The sequence below is a fragment of the Macaca mulatta genome, chromosome 19 (genome assembly GCF_049350105.2).
Source record: "Macaca mulatta isolate MMU2019108-1 chromosome 19, T2T-MMU8v2.0, whole genome shotgun sequence".
Lineage (NCBI taxonomy): Eukaryota > Metazoa > Chordata > Mammalia > Primates > Cercopithecidae > Macaca > Macaca mulatta.
Genome location: NC_133424.1, coordinates 21,913,361 through 21,930,697, shown reverse-complemented (window position 1 = coordinate 21,930,697; position 17,337 = coordinate 21,913,361). Strand labels below are relative to the sequence as shown.

Below are 17,337 nucleotides of genomic sequence, written 5' to 3'. Positions count from 1 at the left end.
GCCATGATGCCTGGCTCTCATAAAGGCATTTTTGTCTAGGATGGCTGACAGATTTTCTTGCTCTGCAGTGATAAGCAAGTAGGGCACCTTTTATTTTTCCATCTTACTGTTGTTACTCTCCCTATACATTTTTAGTTTTTAGTTTGTATTTTCTTTTTCTTTTTTTTTTTTTTTTTTTTTTGAGTCAGAGTCTCTCTCTGTCGCCCAGGCTGGAGTGCAATGGCACAATCTCAGCTCATTGCAACCTCCACTTCCCAGTTTCAACTGATTCTCCTGCCTCAGCCTCCCAAGTAGCTGAGGTTACGGGTGTCCCCCATCACACCTGGCTAATTTTTTTGTATTTTAAGTAGAGATAGGCTTTCACCATGTTGGTAAGATTGGTCTAAAACTTCTGACCTCAAATGATCCACCCATCTCCGCCTCTCAAAATGCTGGGATTATAGGCATGAGCCACTGTGCCTGGCCCAGTTTCTATTTTTTATTTCCAAATTTGTCTGTAATTTTGGATTCAGACATTTAGGACAGTTATACTAGAATTTACATGTTATGTCTGAAGTAAATTAGATAATTAGTAAGCACTCCATATTTACTAATATAGTTACTTATAAATTTAAGTTTGCTGTAGGTAAAAGAGAACGATAGGATTTGTACCTACTTTTCTACCCTATATCTAAATAATATAATTTATTCCCAGATATTTGTTTTATATATCAGAGGCTCTAACCGTATTTTGCCGTATATAAATATATATATAAAAAATATGTAATTCAGTTTTGCCTCTAAAGTTGGATTACAGCAGTTTCATTTTTTGTAAGTATAGCATCTACTTAAAATATAAAAATTATCTGTAGTTTCTTTTAAATGTTTATTAAAAGTTTATCAGAATCTTGTATTTATGATTATACTGTGTTTTCTCTAAAATTTTACTGCTGTACAGTTCATGCCAATGATTCAGAAGTACAAAGCTACAGTCAAATATTGTAGTTATCTAAACAAATTCTTCTTTAATGGTGCATCAGTGTTCCATACCAGATTTTTTTTTTTTTAAACGGAGTTTTGCTCTTTTTGCCCAGGCTGAAGTGCAATTGCATGATCTTGACTCACTGCAACCTCCGCCCCTCCAGGTTCCAGCGATTCTCCTGTCTCAGGACTGAGTAGCTGGGATTATAGTCATTTGCCATCGTGCCCAGCTAATTTTTGTATTTTTAGCAGAGACGGGGTTTCATCATATTGGTCAGGCTGGTCTTGAATTTCTGACCTCAGGTGATCCACCTGCCTTGGCCTCCGAAAGTGCTGGGATTACAGGCGTGAGCCACTGTGCCTGGCCTTGCATACCAGATTTTATGGGTAAACATTTCTGTTATTTTTTTTTTTTTTTTTTTTTTTTTTTTGAGACAGAGTCTCACGCTGTTGCCCAGGCTGGAGTGCAGTGGCGCGATCTCGGCTCACTGCAAGCTCCGCCTCCCGGGTTCCCGCCATTCTCCTGCCTCAGCCTCCTGAGTAGCTGGGACTACAGGCGCCCGCCACCGCGCCCGGCTAATTTTTTGTATTTTTAGTAGAGACGGGGTTTCACTGTGGTCTCGATCTCCTGACCTTGTGATCCGCCCGCCTCGGCCTCCCAAAGTGCTGGGATTACAGGCTTGAGCCACCGCGCCCGGCCTAACATTTCTGTTATTATTGTTTTCCAGTTACATATTAGTGTATTTCTTCAGTGTAGGTTTCTTAAAATCAGTTTATTGTGTTTTTTGGTTTTACCTGTGTATTGTAATTTCAGACAATTTTCAATTCTGTATGCTTTAAGTCAATGTGGGATTTAATTAAGAGATAAATTGTAGCAGGACGAGCCGCAGACAGAACCCCTCAGACACCAAGTTGTAGAAGGAAGGGCTTTATTCAGCTGGGAGCATCAGGAAGCTACCGTCTTAAAATCTGAGCTCCCCAAATGCACAATTTCTGTCCCTTTTAAGGGCTCACAACACTAAAGATTTCACATGAAAGGGTTGTGATTGATTAATCTAGGGGGTGTGTGACAGGGGCTTCATGCACCGGTAGTCAGAGTGAAACAGAACAGAGCAGGGAGTTTCACAGTGTTTTTCCATACAATGTCTGGAATCTATGGATAACATAGGTTGCTAAGTCATAAGCTGATTTTTAACCACTAGGTTGGGGCCAGGCTGGCCCTGGCCTGGTTTCGGCTCTGGTGCCTAGTGCCAGGCTGCCAGCCTTTGGTTTCACTTCCTTGTTTTTTTTTCTTAAAACAGGTACTGAGTATAAAACAATATAAAACAGTGTGAGAGGGTCTCTCTTCCCTCATTTACCCCTTTGAGACTTTCACTCATTTTATTAGTGAGAGTTCTCACTTTCATTCTCACTACTTATGCCTTCCTGTGCAATAGACTGATAGTGGTTCATATAGTATGTTCGTGCTGAAGCATTCTGGTGAACTAAGGTAGCGACGAAGCTTTTTATCATTTGGAGAAGTACAGGTAGCAAACAAGGGAGCAGTAAGCAGGTTCCTATTATTATTATTACTCCTATTATAAGAGTTTTAAATCCTCCTATTGCCACGAACCAATTTCCAAACATGGCTCCCGGATTAAATCCGTGCCACACTTGCACGGGTACATGTGCCAGTTTTGTTATATTTTTATATCTTCAACTACTTGTTGGCATCTTGTTTTTTTTTTTTTTTTTTGAGACGGAGTCTCGCTCTGTCGCCCAGGCTGGAGTGCAGTGGCCTGATCTCAGCTCACTGCAAGCTCCGCCTCCCGGGTTCACGCCATTCTCCTGCCTCAGCCTCCCGAGTAGCTGGGACTACAGGCGCCCGCCACCTCGCCCGGCTAGTTTTTTGTAGTTTTAGTAGAGACGGGGTTTCACTGTGTTCACCAGGATAGTCTCGATCTCCTGACCTTGTGATCCACCCGTCTCGGCCTCCCAAAGTGCTGGGATTATAGGCTTGAGCCACCGCGCCCGGCCTTGTTGCCATCTTCTGTACCAAGTCAACCACAACTGCTGGCCCATTATCTGAGCCGATTCGTAGAGGCAGTCCGAATCTAGGGATGAGATCTCAAAGAGGCACATGGGTTACTTCACGAGCTTTTTCAGTTTGTGTTGGATAAGCCTCCACCCACCCAGAGTAAGTACACACTAGAACCAGTAAATACTTGTTACCTCCACATTTAGGCATCTCTGTGAAGTCCACTTGAAGATCTTCAAAAGGAGCCGCTCCGTAGGCTTGTATGCCAGGAGGCACAGAGGGGCCTTGCTTTGCATTGTGCTGTCAACAGGTAACGTATTGCTGCGCTACTGTTTTAGCAAGAGCTGGCAAGTGTGAGATGTAGAAATACCGACCTAACAGCTTTTCAAGTGATCCTTGGCCTAAATGGGTAGTTTCATGTACAGCCAGCACAACTGTGGCTCCTAGCAGCTGTGGCACAGCTATTCTTATTCATCTGGTAACTTTATCCATCCTTCCTTTATTGTTTGTCCTCCCTCTGCCTGAAGAAAATCTTTTTCTTCTTTAGAGGCACCAGATCAAGCGTTTGAGGGAGTAGTGGGGCTATGACTGGTGCCCGGTAAGGAGTTGATGCTGCTTTTCGTGCCTCTGTGTCTGCTTGGGAGTTTCCTTGGCTCACTGAGGTGGAAACTCACTGGTGTCCCCTGCAGTGCATGACTGCCACCTTTTGGGGTTTCCACACTGCTTCTAATAATTGTAGAATTTCATATTGATATTTTATGTCCTTTTCCCCAGAATTTAACAGGCCTTTTTCTTTATATAATGCTCCATGTACTTGAAGAGTTAGAAAAGCATATCAGGAGTCCAACACCTCTACACAGTTATGTTCAACAGGGCTGTCGGATACTGGGAGCAAGGTGGCAGGATTTAAAGTGTTACAGACTTCAGTAGTTATGCAGGGGTTTTCACATAACAAGACTTGGTACTTAGTTAATCTAGCATTTGTTAGCCAATGGTGTCCTTTGGTATTCATCAGAGTTACCACCGCATGGGGGGCTTTTATATTTAGGTTTTGTCCAAGGGTTAGCTTTTCCACTTCTTGTGCTAACAGGGCCGTTGCCGCCAAGGCTTTTAGACATGGAGGCCAGCCTTTAGAAACCCCATCTAGTTGTTTTGAGAGGTAGGCCACTGGTCTTGGCCAGGGCCCCACAGTTTGAGTTAAAACTCCTACTTCAATTTTTTCTCTTTCTGACACATAGAGCGTGAAGGGCTTTGTCAAATCTGGTAGTTCTAGAGCTGGGGCTGACATAAGTTTTTCTTTTAACTTACAAAAGGCTTGCCATTGTAGAGGTCCCCATTCAAAGGGCTCTCAATCGCCCCCCTTTGTAACCCTATACAACGGTTTGGCTAGCACCGCAAAGTTTGGGAGCCATAATCTGCAAAACCCCACAGCTCCTAAAAATTCTTACTTGCCTTCTGGTTTTAGGTTCCAGTAGACTGCAGATGATCTGCTTTGTTTCTGACCCTAGGCTGCGCTCCCCTTTTCGAATAGTGAATCCCAGGTAGTGTACCTGCTGTCTGCAGATCTGAGCTTTCTTCTAGGACACCTTATACCCACACTCCTCCAGGTGCCGAAGCAGGGCATCCATCCCTTTTGCACACACAACTGCCGTGGACTGTCCTAGCAGAAGGTCATCCACGTACTGGAGCAGGACGCAGCCTAGGTCTTTAGCAGGAAACTTCTGGAGGTCTCGAGCCAACGCCTCCCCAAAGATGGGGGAGTTTTTGAACCCTTGGGGAAGCCGAGTCCAAGTGTACTGAGTGGTGACACCTGACCCCGGATCTTCCCACTGAAAGGCAAATAGCTTTTGGCTCTCAGGAGCTAGTCTGATGCTAAAGAAGGCACCTTTCAAGTCCAGGCAAGTAAACCAGCCGTCCTCAGCCGGCAGCAATCCTAACAGTGTGTAAGGGTTAGGAACTGTTGGGTACAGAGTCACTGTAGCTTGGTTTACCAAGCATAAGGCCTGTTCGAGTCTATATTCTTTGGTCCCTGGTTTGGGGACAGGTAGGAGGGGGTTGTTTCTTGGAGACTGGCAAGGAACTATAATTCCAAAGGCTTTTAAGCGTCTAAGATGAGTCTGTATTCCTTTAAGGGCTTTCCTGGGAACTGAGTACTGCTTTTGTCTGATTGGCTGGGCCCCAGGCTTGACTTCTATGAGTACGGGGCTTAATTGATTGCCAGCCCTGGAGGATTGTCCTCTGCCCATACTCAGGGCCATCGCTTAGCTAGAGTTGGTTTTATTTCCTGACCTGGCTCGGTTAGAAAAAGTCTCCATTCTTCCTCCCCGGGGGACTGTAAGGGCCATGATGACTCCTGTTTCCGGTAACTTCAGCTGTAAAGAACCCTGTTTTGTAAAGTAAATGATGATTCTCAGCTTGCTAAGCAAGTCTCTTCCCAACAAAGGCAAGGGGCAGTCAGGCATATACAGAAATTGATGAGTCACTTTATGTCCTCCCACGGAGCAGGTCCACGGCAGGCAGAAAGCCTGCTTGGCAGAGACTCCTGTTGCTCCAATTATATCAATGGTCTTTTTAGATAAGGGGGTCACTGGGGTGGTTACTACTGAGTGTTCGGCTCTGGTATTGATCAGAAACTTAATGTCCTTGCCACTTATTTTCATCCTGACCATGGGCTCCTTGGGGACGTTTGAGCCTAGTCCCCTTCAGTCTAGTAGCCCTTCAGCCAGATTGAACAAAGTCCCTTCATCTTTGTCTGAGATCTTTTGCTCTGCATCACCCTGCTTTTCCTTTAGTTGGGGACATTTATGTTTCCAATGTCCTATTTTTTTACAGTAGGCACATTGGTTATGCTGCAGACGTGAGCGATTGGACTGGGCATTCCTCCCAGAACCCCCCTTTCCCTGCCCTTTCGGGAGAATTCCTCTAATTGCCGCTGCCAGCAAATCAGCATTTCATCTGGCCTGGCGTTCGCCCTCCTTGCAGCTGTCTCGGCAGCTTGTTGCATCTCTATTTACAAATACTTGATTAGCTATCTCTAGTAACTACGAGGCATTCATTCCTGCAAACCCAGCCTGTTTTTGCAATTTTCTCTGGATATCTTCTGCGCTCTGACTAACTAAGGCCATGTTAATCATATGCTGATTTTCAGGACTGTCCGGATCGAAAGGAGTGTACATACGATAGGCCTCATACAGTCTTTCACAGAACTGGGCTGGGCTTTCCTCCTTTCCTTGGATGACTTCAGAAACTTTATTTACATTGGTGGCCTTTTGAGCCCCTTTTTTCAGACCTTCAACTAATACCTCTCGGTACCGTCTTAGCCTCTCCATATCTAGTCCTTCATTTGGATCCCATTGAGGGTCCGTTCCTGGCAGCTGAATTCTTAAAGTATTCCTGGGGATTTTAGTAATTGGCTGGGACATGCTCCTCTAGCCATTTAATTCCCGCCTGGAGCACTCATCGCCTTTCATCTGTGCTCCTCTAGCCATTTAGTTGCTGCCTGGAGCACCCTTCACCTTTCATCTGTGTTTCATGAGTAGCTGGTGGCAATCAGCCCAAGTAGGATTATGAGTCTGGATAATTGTTTAATTGATAATCAGTGTAAGATGGAGTGTTATTTTTCCAATTGAGGAGGTCAGCAGAGGTGAAAGGGTGATATACAAAGGCATGCCATTCCACCATGTGTCCGTCCTCATCTATGCCAGTATATCACTGCTCTCACAGGGGCATTTGGATTCCAGCCTTGGGCCATAAGCGAGCTGCCAAGGGAGGAGTTTCTCCTGCAGTTTCACTTCCCTTCTTGTCTACTCTGGGTAGTCTGGGGGTTGTGAGCTCAGGAGAACGGGGCCTCTCCGCTTGATAAGTGGGGGGCACTGTTGGTGCCATCTCCTGCCACGAGTCCTTGGGCTCTGGGTCAGACAGAACTTTAGGTGCCGGCTTCCCTCAGTGGGTGGAGCGAGAACGTTCCTTAACTAACTTTCCCTTTGCTACTAGTACTGCTGCTGCCTGTCCCCTTAACCACTGTGGGGGATTTAAAACTAGCTGTAACCAGGAATGTAACCAGGAATCTATATATGGGAATTCATCTGGGTGTCCTGGCTTGCCAGTTACTTTGTGCCATACCTTTGAAACTAGAGACCTGTCTAGGCTTCCTTCTGATGGCCAACCTACATCTAATGCTGGCCAGTCTGTTTCACACAAAGTTCTAAGTTTTCCTAGAGTCATAGTGATTCCATAGTCTCCTTTGAATCCTTTCTTGAAATTCTTTAACATAGTCCCTAATGGGGTGGGCGTACTTTGTGCCTGATCCATGTTTTCTCAAGACAAAATATCATGTTCACACCACACACACACCATAAAACAAAGAACGGGTAAAGAGGGCACACACACACACCTTTACAGTTTGTACCAAACTAAAAGCGAAACCAAAACTAGAGTATCCAGAAATTCAAGCCAAGTCAGAACTAAAACCAAAGTATCGCGCAATTCAAGTCAAGTCAAAACCAGAACAAAAGTGCCAGTGCAGGCACGCTGTGGGTGATCAGGCCATGCTTCCACTCAGATGGAGTGGGCAAGTTCCAAAGACTAGTCTTACCAAGTTTCAGATGTCCGGATTCCAAGTGCCAGTTCCTTCCTGGCATTCAGCCACTGTGTTAATCCTCCACGGGGGCCTGCTACGCACTGCTCTGGCGAGGCGTTCCACCGGGGCAATTGCCTACCCGGGAGCACTCTTTGGATCGTGTCACTCAGGCTGGCTGGACCCCCCGCAGGGATGCTCCACAGGGCAGGCCTAAGCCGCCTAAGGGGCTTTCTCGGCCATCCATCAGTCACCTTGCTTCCCAGTCAGGGAACCAAGAAATGTAGCAGGATGAGCCACAGACAAAACCCCTCAGACACCGAGTTGTAGAAGGAAGGGCTTGATTCAGCTGGGAGCATCAGGAAGCTACCGTCTTAAAATCCAAGCTCCCCGAGTGCACAGTTTCTGTCCCCTTTAAGGGCTCACAACACTAAAGATTTCACATGAAAGGGTCGTGATTGGTTGAGTAATCTAGGGGGTACGTGACAGGTGCTTCATGCACCGGTAGTCAGAGTGAAACAGAACAGGGCAGGGAGTTTCACAGTGCTTTTCCATACAATGTCTGGAATCTATGGATAACATCGGTGGCTAAGTCATGAGTTGATTTTTAACTACTAGGTTTAGGCCAGGCAGGCCCAGGCCTGATTTTGGGTCTGGTTTTGGGTCTGGTGCCTGGTGCCAGGCTGACTGCCTTTGGTTTCACTTCCTTGTTTTTTTTCTTAAAACAGGTACTGAGTATAAAACAATGTAAAACAGTGTGAGAGGGTCTCTCTCTTCCCTCAGATTCACTGGCCGGGCACAGTGGGTCACACCTGCAATCCTAGCACTTTGAGAGGCTGAGGCAGGCGGATCACAAGGTCGGGAGATGAGACCCTCTTGGCTACAAAAAATTAGCTGAACATGGTGGTGTGTGCCTGTAGTCCCAGCTACTCGGAAGGCTGAAGCAGGAGAATCACTTGAACCTGGGAAGTGGAGGTTGCAGTGAGCCAGATCACTCCACTGCTCTCCAGCCTGGGAGACAGAACAAGACTCCATCTCAAAAAAAAAAAAAAAAAAATCAATCACCAAATGTCTATCACAATCATATTATATATATGTGTGTGTGTCTGTGTGTGTTTATAAATATGACCCCAGTTTTGGTTAAAGCTTATCTTGTATATATTATTTTTCAGCTAATTTTTAATGGTTGTTTTATCTTCTCTAAGCAAGTAATCATGGAAATAGTCTATTTTCACCATGTGTTTAATGATGAAAATATATTTTCTTTGTATGAAAGAAACACTTTTGTAATTTGAAGGTAGTTTTTAAAAAGGTTTATAATGCTGTATTTTTTTGTTTTTTGTTTTTTGTTTTTTTTAATGTTAGTGTTGTAAAAACATGTAACATAAAATTTACCAACTTAAATCTATTGAAGTGTACACTTCAGACATGGTGGTAACTCACATCTGCAATCCCAGGATTTTGGGAGGCCAAGACAGGTGGATTGATTGAGGCCAAAGTATGAGACTGGTCTGGGCAACACATGGAGATTCCCTATCTACAAATAATTTTTTAAAATAGCTAGGCATGGTGGTGTGCACCCATGGTACAAGCTTTTTGGGAGGTTGAGGGGGAGGGATTACATTAGCTTTGAAGTTAGAGTCTACAGTGAGCCATAATTGCACCACTGTACTTCAGCTTGGGTAACAAAGTGAGACCCTGTCTTTTTTAAAAAAAAAAAAAAACTGTACATTTCAGACATGATAAAAATATATACATTGTTATTCAAAAAACTTCTAGAAATTTTACACATGTGAAACTAAATACACATTAAGTAACAAGTGCTCATTTTGCCGTTTTCAGCCCTTGACAAACACCCTTTTACTTGCTGATTTTATGAGTGTGACTACTTAAGATACCTCAGATAAGTTGAGTCATATGGTATCTATAATTTCGTTACTAATTTCTGGTGACATAATATTCTCAAAATTTATCTTAAAATGAGGCAAGATTTTCTATTTGAAGGCTGAATAATATTACATTGTAGGTATATGTTACATTTTTTGATGTATTTATAAATCAAGGGACATCTAAGTTTCTTCAACCTTTGGCTTTTGTGCATACTGATACAAAAAATATGGATGTTCATATATGTTACTCAGGTCCTGCATTTTCTGTTATGAATATAGATTCATAAATGAGATTTTTTGTATTTGATAATTTTATTTTTAATTCCTTGAGAAACATTTATATATATATATATATATTTTTTTTTTTTTTTTGAGACAAAATTTTGCTCTCATTGCCCAGGCTGGAGTCAATGGCGTGATCTCGGTTCACTGCAACCTCTGCCCCCCAGGTTCAAGCGATTCTTCTGCCTCAGCTCTCTGAGTAGCTGGGATTACAGGCATGGGCCACCATGCCTGGCTAATTTTGTATTTTTAGTAGAGATGGAGTTATTCCATGTTGATCAGGCTAGTCTCAAACTTCCGACCTCAGGTGATCTGCTGGCCTCGACCTCCTTGTTTTCCACCAGCAGTCAACATAGGGTTTTTTTTTTTAATTGGTAATTTATTATTATTATTATTATTATTATTATTATTATTATTTTGAGATAGAGTCTTGCTCTGTCACCTACACTGAAGTGCAGTGATTTGTTCTTGTGTGCCAGGTTCAAACAGTTCTCCTGCCTCAGCCTCAGGAGTAGCTGAGATTACAGGCACCCACCACTATGTCTGGCTAATTTTTGTCTTTTTAGTAGAGATGGGGTTTTGCCATGTTGGCCAGACTGATCTCGAACTGACCTATGGTGATTCACCTGTCTCAACCTCCCAAAGCACTGGGATTAAAGATGTGAGCCACTGTACCTGGCTGGTTTTATTTTTATTGCATCATCAACAGATTTTGTGTTTTTATAAAATTTATAGTAGCCATTCTAAGTGGGTGTGAGGTGATTTTGTTTTTCATTGTGATTTTTATGCATTTCTCTACAAATTGTAATTTTGTGTCTTTTTAAATGCTTCTTCCCATTTGTGTATATTTTTGGTAAAGATTTAGTTCAGTTATTTGTCCATTTCCAAATCAGATTATTCAACTTTATTGTCAGTTTTGTTGTTTATATATTATTAATATTAATACCACATGTGATTTACAAATACTTTCACTCATTTTCTAGGAGGCATTGTCTCTCTATTGAATGTTTTCTTTGATGTACACAAATTTTGAGGTATAGTGTAGTTAAATTTTTCTGTTCTTTGTTGTTCATGCATTTAAGGTTGTATCTAAGAAAATGGTGCCAAGACCAGTGTCATGTCTTTTTTCCATATTTCTTTTTAGAAGATTTGTTAGTTCCTTTTTTCTGTCTTATGTGTTTTGTTTAAAATGTTTTTATATATACTTCAAGGAAATCATCCAACTTTATTAGTGTTGGTATCAACGTTTCAACATCATTTTTTGAAGGTATTTTTTTTCTATTGTTTGCTCATGACAACTTTGTAGAAGATCATTTGATCATATACAGAAGGGTTCATTTTAGGGTTCTTTATTCTGTTCTTTCATCTACTTATCTGTCTTTGTGTCAGTACCACATTGTTATTGTAGCTTTTAATATGTTTTGAAATCAGAAAGTATAATGCCTCTTTATTGTTTCATAATTGCTTGGCTATAGTTTTTTGTTTTGTTTTGTTTTGTTTTAAGAAATAGAGCTCTTGCTCTGTCACCCAGGCTGGAGTGCAGTGGCACGATTGTGGCTCACTGAAACATCTGCCTCCCGGGTTCTAGCAATTCGCCTGCCTCAGCCTCCCAAGTAGCTGGGATTGCAGGCACACACTGCCACACCCAGCTAATTTTTTGTATTTTTAGTAGAGACAGGGTATCACCCTGTTACCCAGGCTGGTCTCAAACTCCTGAGCTCAGCAGGCAATCCACCCACCTTGGCCTCCCAAAGTGCTAGGATAACAAACGTAAGCCACCGTGCCTGGCTTGGCTATAGTTTTTAATCAAATTTTAAAATTGTGAAGAATATTTCTGTGAAAAATTGTACTATTGCATTTTATGTAGATATTATATTGAATTAGTTCACCACTGTAGCTTATATTGACAACTTTGGAAAAGTTAAATTCTTTGGTCCTTGAGCAAGAATATGTTGAAGAGTGTGTTTTATTTTCATATATTTTTGGATTTGCCAATTTTGCTTTTAATTCCTAGTTTTATGCAATTTTGGTCAAAAACCGCAGTGTATAATTTTGGTCTTCTTAAATTTATTTGTCACTGTTGTTGTTTTGAGACAGGATCTTACTCTTGCCCAGGCTGGAGTACAGTGACATGATTTTGGCTCACTGTAGCCTCAACCTCCTTGGCTCAAGTCAACCTCAGCCCCTCAAGTAGCTGGGTGTACAGACATGCACTACCATCCCTGGCTAATTTTTTTTTTTTTTTTTTTGAGGCGAAGTCTGGCTGTGTGGCCCAGGCTGGAGTGCAGTGGCGCGATGATCTCGGCTCACTGCATGCTCCACCTCCCGGGTTCATGCCATTCTCCTGCCTCAGCCTCCTGAGTAGCTGGGACTACAGGCTCCTGCCACCACGTCTGGCTAATTTTTTTTGTATTTTAGTAGAGACGGGGTTTCACCATGTTAGCCAGGATGGTCTTGATCTCCTGACCTCGTGATCTGCCCGTCTCAGCCTCCCAAAGTGCTGGGATTACAGGCGTGAGCCACCGCGCCCAGCAAATTTTTTATTATTATTTGTAGAGACAGAGTCTCACTGTGTTTCCCTGGCTGGTCTCAAACTTCTGGCCCCAAGTGATCCTCCTACTTTTCTTTCCCAAGTTTTAGGATTAGGGGCATAAGCAACTACACACAGTTTATCCTAGCAGAATACACAAGGTGCAAAGAAGAATATTGTATGTTCTCTTGCTTTTTTTTTTTTTTTTTTTTTTTTTTTGAGGCAGAGTCTGGCTCTGTCGCCCAGGCTGGAGTGCAGTGGCCGGATCTCAGCTCACTGCAAGCTCCGCCTCCCGGGTTCACGCCATTCTCCTGCCTCAGCCTCCCAAGTAGCTGGGACTACAGGCGCCCGCCACCACGCCCGGCTAGTTTTTTGTATTTTTTAGTAGAGACGGGGTTTCACCGTGTTAGCCAGGATGGTCTTGATCTCCTGACCTCGTGATCCGCCCGTCTCGGCCTCCCAAAGTGCTGGGATTACAGGCTTGAGCCACCGCGCCTGGCTGTTCTCTTGCTTTTTACTGGAAAGGTTTATATGAGTCTGTTAAGTTTACTTTGTCTGTGATATGGTTTGGATGTCCATGTTTCCAAACCTCATGCTGCAATGTAATCTTCAGTGTTGGATGTGGGACCTGGAAAGAGGTATTTTTGTCATGGAGGTGAATTCCTCATGAATGACTTGACACCATCGTCTTGGTAATAAGAAAGTTTACACTCTGTTAATTCAAGAGAGAGCTGGTTCATTGAAAGAACCTGGCTCTTTCACCTCATACCTTCTCTATCTGTTACCATGTGATATTTCCAGTTACTCTTTGCCTTCCACCATAACAGTAAGCTTCCTGAGACCCTCACCAGAAACAGATGCTGGTACACACTTCTTTGTAGTACAGTCTGCCAAATTGTGAGCAAAATAAGCCTTTTTTCTTTTTTTTTTTTTTTTTTTTTTTTTGAGACGGAGTCTCGCTCTGTCGCCCAGGCTGGAGTGCAGTGGCCAGATCTCAGCTCACTGCAAGCTCCGCCTCCCGGGTTCACGCCATTCTCCGGCCTCAGCCTCCCGAGTAGCTGGGACTACAGGCGCTGCCACCTCGCCCGGCTATTTTTTGTCTTTCTTAGTAGAGACGGGGTTTCACCGTGTTAGCCAGGATGGTCTCGATCTCCTGACCTCGTGATCCGCCCATCTCGGCCTCCCAAAGTGCTGGGATTACAGGCTTGAGCCACCGCGCCCGGCCAATAAGCCTTTTTTCTTTATAAATTATCCACTCTCAGGTATTCCCCTATATGCAAAATAATTGGAGTTGGCAATGTACTTCTAAAGGCACTGTGTTATGTTGGAGAGCAGAAAAAACTGTGTTGGGTAAATGTAACCATTATCTTTTCCTTCTTTGTGGCTCTTTGCATTGGGCTCACCTGGGGCACTGCACACACTTATTTATAAATTTTTCGCTGATGCATTTTGATCAGTATGTTTTTGTTACATTTGTATGTCTATAAATAAATTAGGGCCTGTGGCATTTTTCTATGACATCTTGCTCTTAGAACTTGTGTGATTTTATATGTTAGGTAAAGTATATTTATCTCTGAGTCAAGCAAGTGGAATAATTTGTTATTTTTATTTTTTTCAGTTATGTGTTCTCATGTTGCCCAAGACTTTTGGCCAGAGCAGCATATAAAACATCCTTTCCAAAAAGTGACACTGAGAAGATATAAAAACTGTGGACATAAAAATGTACATTTAAAAAAATACTGTAAAAGTGTGGATGAGTGTAAGGTGCGCAGAGGAGGTTATAATGGATTTAACCAATGTTTGCCAGCTACCCAGAGCAACATATTTCTATTTGACAAATGTGTGAAAACCTTTCATGAATTTTCAAATTCAAACAGACATAAGATAAGCCATACTGAAAGAAAACTTTTCAAATGCAAAGAATGTGACAAATCATTTTGCATGCTTTCACAGCTAACTCAACATAAAATAATTCATACCAGAGTGAATTTCTGCAAATGTGAAAAATATGGAAAAGCTTTTAACTGGCCTTCAATCATCACTAAATGTAAGAGAATTAATACTGGAGAGAAACCCTATACATGTGAAGAATGTGGCAAAGTCTTTAACTGGTCCTCACACCTTACTACGCATAAAAAAATTTATACTAGATACAAACTCTACAAATGTGAAGAATGTGGCAAAGCTTTTAACAAGTCCTCAATCCTTACTACTCATAAGATAATTCGCACTGGAAAGAAGTTCTACAAATGTAAAGAATGTGCCAAAGCTTTTAACCAATCCTCAAACCTTAGTGAACATAAGAAAATTCATCCTAGGGAGAGACTTTACAAATGTGAAGAATGTGGGAAAGCCTTTAATTGGCCCTCAACTCTTATTAAACATAAGAGAATTCATACTGGAGAGAAACCCTACACATGTGAAGAATGTGGCAAAGCCTTTAACCAGTTCTCAAACCTTACTACACATAAGAGAATCCATACTGCAGAGAAATTCTACAAATGTACAGAATGTGGTGAAGCTTTTAGCCGCTCCTCAAACCTTACTAAACATAAGAAAATTCATACTGAAAAGAAACCCTACAAATGTGAAGAATGTGGCAAAGCTTTTAAGTGGTCCTCAAAGCTTACTGAACATAAGTTAACTCATACAGGAGAGAAACCCTACAAATGTGAAGAATGTGGGAAAGCCTTTAACTGGCCCTCAACCCTTACTAAACATAACAGAATTCATACTGGAGAGAAACCCTACAAATGTGAAGTATGTGGCAAAGCCTTTAACCAGTTCTCAAACCTTACTACACATAAGAGAATTCATACTGCAGAGAAACCCTACAAATGTGAAGAATGTGGCAAAGCTTTTAGCCGGTCCTCAAACCTTAGTAAACATAGGAAAATTCACATTGAAAAGAAACCCTACAAATGTGAAGAATGTGGCAAAGCTTTTAAGTGGTCCTCAAAGCTTACTGAACATAAGATAACTCATAGTGGAGAGAAACCCTACAAATGTGAAGAATGTGGCAAAGCTTTTAACCATTTCTCAATCCTTACCAAACATAAGAGGATTCATACTGGAGAGAAACCCTACAAGTGTGAAGAATGTGGCAAAGCTTTTACCCAATCCTCAAACCTTACTACACATAAGAAAATTCATACTGGAGAGAAATTCTACAAATGCGAAGAATGTGGTAAAGCTTTTACCCAATCTTCAAACCTTACTACACATAAAAAAATTCATACCGGAGGAAAACCCTACAAATGTGAAGAATGTGGTAAAGCTTTTAACCAGTTCTCAACTCTTACTAAACATAAGATAATTCACACTGAGGAGAAACCCTACAAATGTGAAAAATGTGGCAAAGCCTTTAAGTGGTCTTCAACCCTTACTAAACATAAGATAATTCATACCGGAGAGAAACCCTACAAATGTGAAGAATGTGGCAAAGCTTTTAAACTGTCTTCAACCCTTTCTACACATAAGATTATTCATACTGGAGAGAAACCCTACAAATGTGAAAAGTGTGGCAAAGCTTTTAACCGATCCTCAAACCTTATTGAACATAAGAAAATTCATACTGGAAAGCAACCCTACAAATGTGAAGAATGTGGCAAAGCATTTAACTATTCCTCACACCTTAATACACACAAGAGAATTCATACTAAAGAACAACCCTACAAATGTAAAGAATGTGGCAAAGCTTTCAACCAATATTCAAACCTTACTACACATAACAAAATTCATACTGGAGAGAAACTCTACAAACCTGAAGATGTGACAGTGATTTTGACAACACCTCAAACTTTTTAAAACATAAAATTAATTATACTGGTGAGAAATTCTAGAAATGTAAAGAATGTGACAAAGCCTCTACATGGTTGTCACACTTGATTGTAGGTAAGATAATTTATATTGGAGTAAACTTCTACAAGTATGAAGAATGTGGCAGAACTTTTAATTAATGCTCATACCTTATTGCACAGGAAATAATTTTTACTTGGGAAAAGGTGTATACACAAAGAATGTGGAAAAGCCATTAATATCTGCTCATATCTTACTCAACATCAGAGAGTCGGTACTTAATAAAACCATTATAGATGCAAGTAGTGTCAAAAGATCTTTCAGAAAATATAAGCCTTTAAAGTGAAGAGAATTCATTCTGAAGACAAACATTACAAATACAAAGAGGGTTGTAGTATACCATTACGTGTATCACAGATCTTATTGTACACATTTTGTACTAAAGAAAACCCTGAAGCAGTTGCTCAAATATTGTTCAACATCAGAAAATTTATATTGGAAAAACCTGGAAAATGTAATAAATTTGTAAAAACAGTTTTGAAAAACTACAGCTTATAAAACATGAGGGTCTATAGTACTTGGTTGATAGTACAAAGTTTGTTCAACACCAGGGAATTTATATTGCAGAGAAACCCTACAAATGTAATCAGTTTGGAAAAACATTTTTTCAAAAACCACAGCATAGAAAACACCAGAGGGTTCATACTAAAATATATTTTTGCAGATGCAATAAATATGAAAAAAATGTAATCCTAAATTAAGTTTGTGTAAACATCTGAGAATTCACAGTGGAAATATCTAAGGCATGGACACTTCAGATGTTACACTAAATCAGTGCTAAGTACAGAAAACAACCCAAAATAATATTTGGTGGATAAATTGTATATAACATTAAAGTAGAAAATTTTCAGAGTTATAACTACATTTAAAGTATACTTTTATCTTGAGAAAATTACTGATTTTTGAATTAGTGAATAATGACGTGATTAAACTCTCAAATAACTATGCTCTTTTTTCATTCCTGCTATATTCACATGTGAAAGCATGTGACCAATTGTTGCTGCATCAAAGATATGAGAGATTCTTTTATTAGGTGGGCATTATTTAAAACATTTTTTTATGGAACAGTAAGGATACTAAAATATAAGATGTAGCCAGGCATGGTGGCTCACACCTGTAATCCCAGCACTTTGGGAGGCTGCGGCTGGTGGATCACCTGAGGTCAGGAGTTTGAGACCAACCTGACCAACATGGTGAAACCCTGTCTCTACTAAAAATACAAAAA

The 17,337-nt window shown here is 41.3% G+C and overlaps 1 protein-coding gene across 18 annotated transcripts in view; it reads left to right on the top strand.

Moving 5' to 3' along the window:
* Positions 1-17,055, top strand: part of ZNF43 (zinc finger protein 43) — a 41,601-nt gene extending 24,546 nt beyond the window's left edge. For 14 of the 18 annotated variants that reach the window (XM_028840107.2, XM_077978590.1, XM_077978595.1 and 11 more), the window contains one exon: positions 13,873-17,055. In XM_028840107.2, coding sequence (XP_028695940.2) covers positions 13,873-16,061 — 2,189 coding nt within the window. In that variant the 3' untranslated portion in view covers positions 16,062-17,055. Of the gene's footprint in view, positions 1-3,183; positions 3,288-13,872 lie in introns of all 18 variants that reach the window. The other 4 variants (XM_077978604.1, XM_077978603.1, XM_077978602.1 and 1 more) reach the window with 1 other exon arrangement.
* The last annotated feature ends 282 nt before the right edge of the window (positions 17,056-17,337 follow it).